A 5,732-nucleotide genomic window follows, 5' to 3' on the forward strand; every position below is an offset into this window, starting at 1 on the left:
GCAAACGAACGCAACAATGTTGGACCACGCTTCGATGACGGCGAAACAGTAGAAATGTGGCACTTGTTGGCTCTGAAGTTTGACCAATTTAAAACTTCATCCAACAAATTCCAACAAGTCGCAACAACACACAACATGGTGTCCAAACGCTCGCAACATGTTGGGCCCAACAATGTTTCGTCTTGTTGGCCAACAACGTTGCGAGCGTTTGCACGGGCCTTTAAACAACAGTTTCGATGAAATTCATAGAAGTACAGGCTCAAAATTCGCTGCTTTCTTCTATTCATTACTACTCGAAGCGAAATGGAATCACGCAAAAAGGTAATCATCGCAAATAAATGAACTTGATTGATTTATTAGTCATTAATATCACTGTTACGTCAACTTTACAGGTTCGTCAGATTGCACTGCAGAGGTAGAACGAGCGTCGCGAAATGTACTGGGAATATATTTGTTTGTTTGATCCCTATTTGCTAGTGTTTGCAGACGAGAGTGGATTTCACAAGTTGACAAGTGACTAATTTACAGTACAAAAGACACATTTTTTCTGCTGCTTTTCAGAAGTAGTCATCATCCGTCAACCATTATTCCTACCAATGATTAGAATGAATCATTTCGATAATGTTATTCAAATTTCCCGCCTTATCTTGTTAGCGACATTATGTGAATTTGACACCAAGGCCTACATTAGTAAGTATGGGTCAGGAACCTGATTGTAATTTTTTTTCTTGTTTCAGACTTTATGGTAAGGTACGTATTACTAACTTCCTCCTCATTCCAAAAACTGCTGGTCAACTGAGTATTACGGGCACACGTGCTCCACTTTTTGAAGTAACGGCTAAATGGTTAAAGTTTAAAATTCAAATCTAACTGTAAAAGAAATGAAAGTTTTGTTCATTCATTTGGGTAATTCTGCTTGTAGGACAAGCGGATCAGCAGAAAATACGGCCGCACCTTTCAGGGAATGCAAGCGGAGGTTGAGCACGCACATGTTGACTGGGGTCCACGCATTTCAGCCATTCCCATGGCATCTACAGCAGGCCTCTTAGATATTGGTATCTATCGCGGAAATGTGAACAGTGTTTTCTTTTTGGATTTTGTTCATGACCACTCGTCCTTCCCTTTAATGGTATGAATCTGCGCTCAGTCATTGTGATGGGTAAGTTTCTTACACAATTAAAATATAATTAAAGAATGCCTAGCTCATTGATTACTATTTTTTAATACTTTTTAAAGTATGTATTCTATATTTAGGCCCGTTTTAAAGGTCGCATTTCACATGAGCCGAACGTAATGCAAATGAGCGAAAACAATAGATTTTTCTCATTACTCGGGTAGGGTTATGGCAAACCTTGTCGGGAACTGCGTTTCATTTGTTTGTTTTATTATTTTTATTTTTTTTTGTTATTATTATTTTTCCGTGTCGATTAAAGTCTTGCCTGTCACTCCCCTGCTAAGTGGTGTCTTTGTGCATAGAGCCTTCTGCTCGTATTTTCTTAGGATAGAGAGGGTAGTGGAAATGCGTAGACAGACTTCTCTGGTGGACACAGTAGAACGATAAACTTAACCGACAATGGCGTCGAAAGTCATGTAACGCGAATGGTGTTTTAATGGATCTTTGAACAAAATATACCCTTATGAAGCTCAATAATGGCAAGTCATTTGGATACTGAACAAGACAGGCGGTGGAATCTTAAAAGCGACGAATAATGGACTTCGACAACAATCTGTCGCCCATCGAGCCGAAATCACAGTGTGCTGTTATGTAGAACACTGAAACCAAATGGAAAATTCTCTGGTAACTTATGGGTTCAACAAAGACAGAGAACGAATCGAACACCTTAAGTGGATCTGTGATCAACTCTGCACAGTCTTCAGGTAAAAAAAAAAGAATTGGAAATGTGACAGCCAAGAATTATTTGAAAGAAAGCTTGTCGTCTATTTTGTGCTTCATTATTCAAGGAAAAGGTTCTTCATGGAAACGGTTTGATCCTGAATTTTTAGTTTGTTGTAATATTGCGCATATTTGACACGATTGGGTTTTTTCTCTTCACGCACGAAATGAAATAGGAAGGGGTTTTTGCCTCTAATAGCAAATATGTTGTTTGTTTCAAAAAAAATTGTTGGAAAAGGTGGCCTTTATGAATTCATCATGTTTTATAATATGCAAGCTTAACTGGATAGTTTTTATGGCAAAAGTAAAGCATTTTCGTGTCAAAATGAGGTTAGCGTTTTTCTGTTTGTGCTAACTTAAAAACAAAGTTTGGATGACAGTGTTTTCAAGTGCGGCTGGAACTTTGGTCTCCTTCAAACGGCTGTTTTATTTTATAGTTAGTAAACACAATTATTTAAATTCTCAACTCTAATATTAAGTGATTCAGTTTAAGTTCGTGTCTCTTTTTAAGTCTGCTGATAACTTTGGCTTTGCTTCACACCTTTAAAGACACTGACGGCATATTTTGTTGAGTGACTTTCTTGTACTTTCCAGAACAGTACAGCATTTGCGATCAGCTTTTTAAGGTCACTAGCACTAGATTGCACAAAACAGATACGTAAAAAGATCAATTTTGAATATAAAATGAACCAGTCCCGTCGAGTGAAGATTTTTCGATTCTTGAAAATGCTTTCAGTGTGAATATCATACCCAGAAATATTAACGATTCTTGATTTTATTGAGAGGTCGCCACCGGCGAAAAAGGTATTTTTAAATAATCTTCAATTTTTCTTTTCCTATGACTTGACAGCGTCACATTGCAGATCGTTTCTGGGAAACCAGGTCTTTTCTTTTATTGCATTTTAGCTGCGCCGAGAAAAAGGCGTGGCACTTGCCATTGTACATTGACCCTAAAGGCGACGTTAGCTTTCAAGCAGCAGGCCAAATAGTTTTATCCATCCTCTGCCGTTCTGCCTTTTATTTTGACTAAAGTTAAATGTTAGAAAACAGCTTGTTTTTTTATATGTGAAAACTCACTGTTCCATCTGGGGGAAAAATTTCACCTACTTTTCCATCCAATGGGAATTGCTCCTTCAGCCGTTATCGCTCTCCCCGCAAAATATGTACAAGTAAACAAGGGTATACAGAGGTATACAAGGGAATACAACGCTATACAGAGGTATAAAAGGGTATCTGTGGTTATAAATAGCTTAAAGACGGGTGACTATATGAATAAGTTCTATGGGAAAAGGTTTGCCACTGACTCTTGATATTTTTCAACAGAGGTTTCGGCTAATGCTTAAGCCTTCATCAGTGATATGAAAGCGACTACACTTTTTCTACTTTTAGACTATATGAATATGTTGCCAGTAAAATCCGTTCTCAGGTTGAATCCGGTTTTACTCATTTTTCCGGGATGAAGATGCACTCAGATCAATTGAAGAGCCTAAACTAGTCTTAAGAAAAACTAGGATCGGGTTGGGATTAGATTTGGTTACTGTAAATGGATATCAATTGACTTGTCATAGAAAAGTAACTTGAAAACAACTGTGTTGGGATGAGCATGTTCGTCGTTGTAGAGAAGTGGAGAAGCCACAGGAGTACAGATCTTGCTTCTGTTGTTCAAAAGGTGGATAACGCTATCTACCGGATAAATCGTTATTCAGCGCCGGGATAAACACTAGCAAAAACCATTGAGTTATCCACTAGATAGTGATTTATCTAGTGGATAGTGCTATCCACCCTTCGAAGAACTGAGGCCAGGAGGGTCCGAGGTCTAGTATCGTTGTAAGTGCATAGTACAGTTCTTTTTTTCCTGCTTAATATGTTGTAATGTTGAGAATGAACGGATAAGTGTATGAAATACAAAAACCGATAACATTATTCGGTACTTTAGATGCTTAAGATGCTTTAGAAAGAACGTGAGGTAAGGTATAAGTGGTTTCATATTTGGGGGATTGATAGCTGCTTCAAACTCGTTAGAGTGCATATCCAACCTAGGAAAAAATGAGGATCACCAATTTAACCTAGGTAAAAACTGATTGAACCTGAGCACAGATTTTACCGGCAACATATTCATATAGTCGCCCGCCTTATTTATTTTTTCTAAAGTTTTACAATTTTTCCCTGTCAGTCCTAAGGTTTACAATATTTCTAGGTCATTCCAGTCAAGATTTACAAATCAATCCGATAAAAAGCAAAGTTCGCTGTTCCAACTAATCCTTAGTCCAGTCCAGTGTTCGAAATCAGTTCCAAAACAAATTCAGCAACCTGGTGCAGTAAAGGCGAGAGTTCGTCGATTAATCGCGGTGAAAAACGGAGTAGTAAACTTGATTCTAGTTTAGCATGGGCGTATGAAGTGGAATGAAGTGAAAACACAGTTTAAACAAAGTGGAAAACTTGTAGTTCCAGCACAAACGGCGATCGAGCAGCAAGATCGAGCGAGTCGCGGTTCAACATGGTAAACAAGAATGTATCCGAAAATCGATTGTCCAAAATCCATGTCCAGGTTTAAAAGAATTCCACGATAATCCATCCATTGAATGAAGTTCAAGCACTATACGTGCGAGTTTACTACGGGTACTACAGCTACTACTGGTACTACACTTATTGCATGAGTGGGCATGGCCTTACATACATAGGAATTACGGGCTCAGGACATTGCATGGTTTCATACATGGACTCCAAATCACTTTACTTGCGTTTTGCTTTCTTATTTGCGTTGTGCGTTTTTTGTTTGCGTTTGAGCCTTCTGGGCCACCGTACAGTTAACTCTCCAGGCTGCTTTGTAGTCATTTAGAGGAGATGAGTAATTGAGTTGTATTTCACCGACAGATGTACTTTCGCTCATTTCCCACTTATTCTCAAAATAAAATGCCCAATTAAATGTCTTAACTAGAACATTAACACCAAGGCTATTTCCTCGCCTCCGAACCTATTATTATACCAATTTTTATTAGTTATTGGAGTTTCAATGAATTAAGCCTTCAAAAAGGCGTCAATTAAAACAGTGTCACTGCGCCCAGAAAAATAAGGCCTCTTATTAATGTACTGTGTGGCTTCCCTAGAAATGTTCTAAAAAATTGCAATTAATTTTAAATTAAATTTTCCGCAACAATTTTCTGTTGTGTCTTACCTTGGGTGGTGCGTTGAGCAAAGGTGAGGCAGAGCTCACAAATTTGAACAACCCAAAGAAACAAGACTTCCTTCATCGTAAAATGAATATATCTGTAAGTAACCACAGATAGGACAGCTGCTCTGCATAAAGATCATACGATACCAGTTCCTCGATGCATTTGGATAATTTACCTATTAAATTTTGCGTCATTGGCATTTCATTAAATTGTGACTGATCTGTTCTATCACGTATACCGTATGACGGAAAGAAAAACAAGTCATGTACTAAGACGAAAATTATACACAATAAAAAATTACAAATAGTTTAGCTACAACCGGGTTTTCTGGTTGCACATTAAGAGAGAAGATTGAGAACAATTAAACCTGTTAAATGTGACTCGTAATGTTTGTTCAGCGACCTACTCCAATTATAATATTATAGCGCACGTCTTTAAAATACCGGTAGTAATTCTGGCCTATTAATGAAAAGCATTAGTTGTAACGAAAAAGATATCATCAAGGAAAGGCATGGAATTCGCTCTCTCGATTTCTTAGAGCTGTGGACAAAGAAAAGTTTTGCGGGATTTTTATTTTTGTGAAAAATGCACGGTGTTGGCTTCAAGCAGGTTTACGCAACCGACAAACAGCTTATTGCCAACGGTTTGAAATTTCTGAAAATAAC

At 37.9% G+C, this 5,732-nt stretch overlaps 1 protein-coding gene across 2 annotated transcripts in view; it reads right to left on the reverse strand.

Annotated features, from left to right (window-relative positions):
- The window catches only part of LOC138000697 (adhesion G protein-coupled receptor L4-like), a 55,897-nt gene extending 50,724 nt beyond the window's left edge, over positions 1-5,173 (reverse strand). For both annotated transcript variants that reach the window (XM_068847284.1, XM_068847285.1), the window contains exon 1: positions 5,070-5,173. In XM_068847284.1, the coding sequence (XP_068703385.1) occupies positions 5,070-5,145 (76 nt within the window). In that variant the 5' untranslated portion in view covers positions 5,146-5,173. The remainder of the gene's footprint in view (positions 1-5,069) is intronic.
- Between the last annotated feature and the right edge of the window lie 559 nt (positions 5,174-5,732).

This window comes from Montipora foliosa, chromosome 4 (assembly GCF_036669935.1).
Source record: "Montipora foliosa isolate CH-2021 chromosome 4, ASM3666993v2, whole genome shotgun sequence".
NCBI lineage: Eukaryota > Metazoa > Cnidaria > Anthozoa > Scleractinia > Acroporidae > Montipora > Montipora foliosa.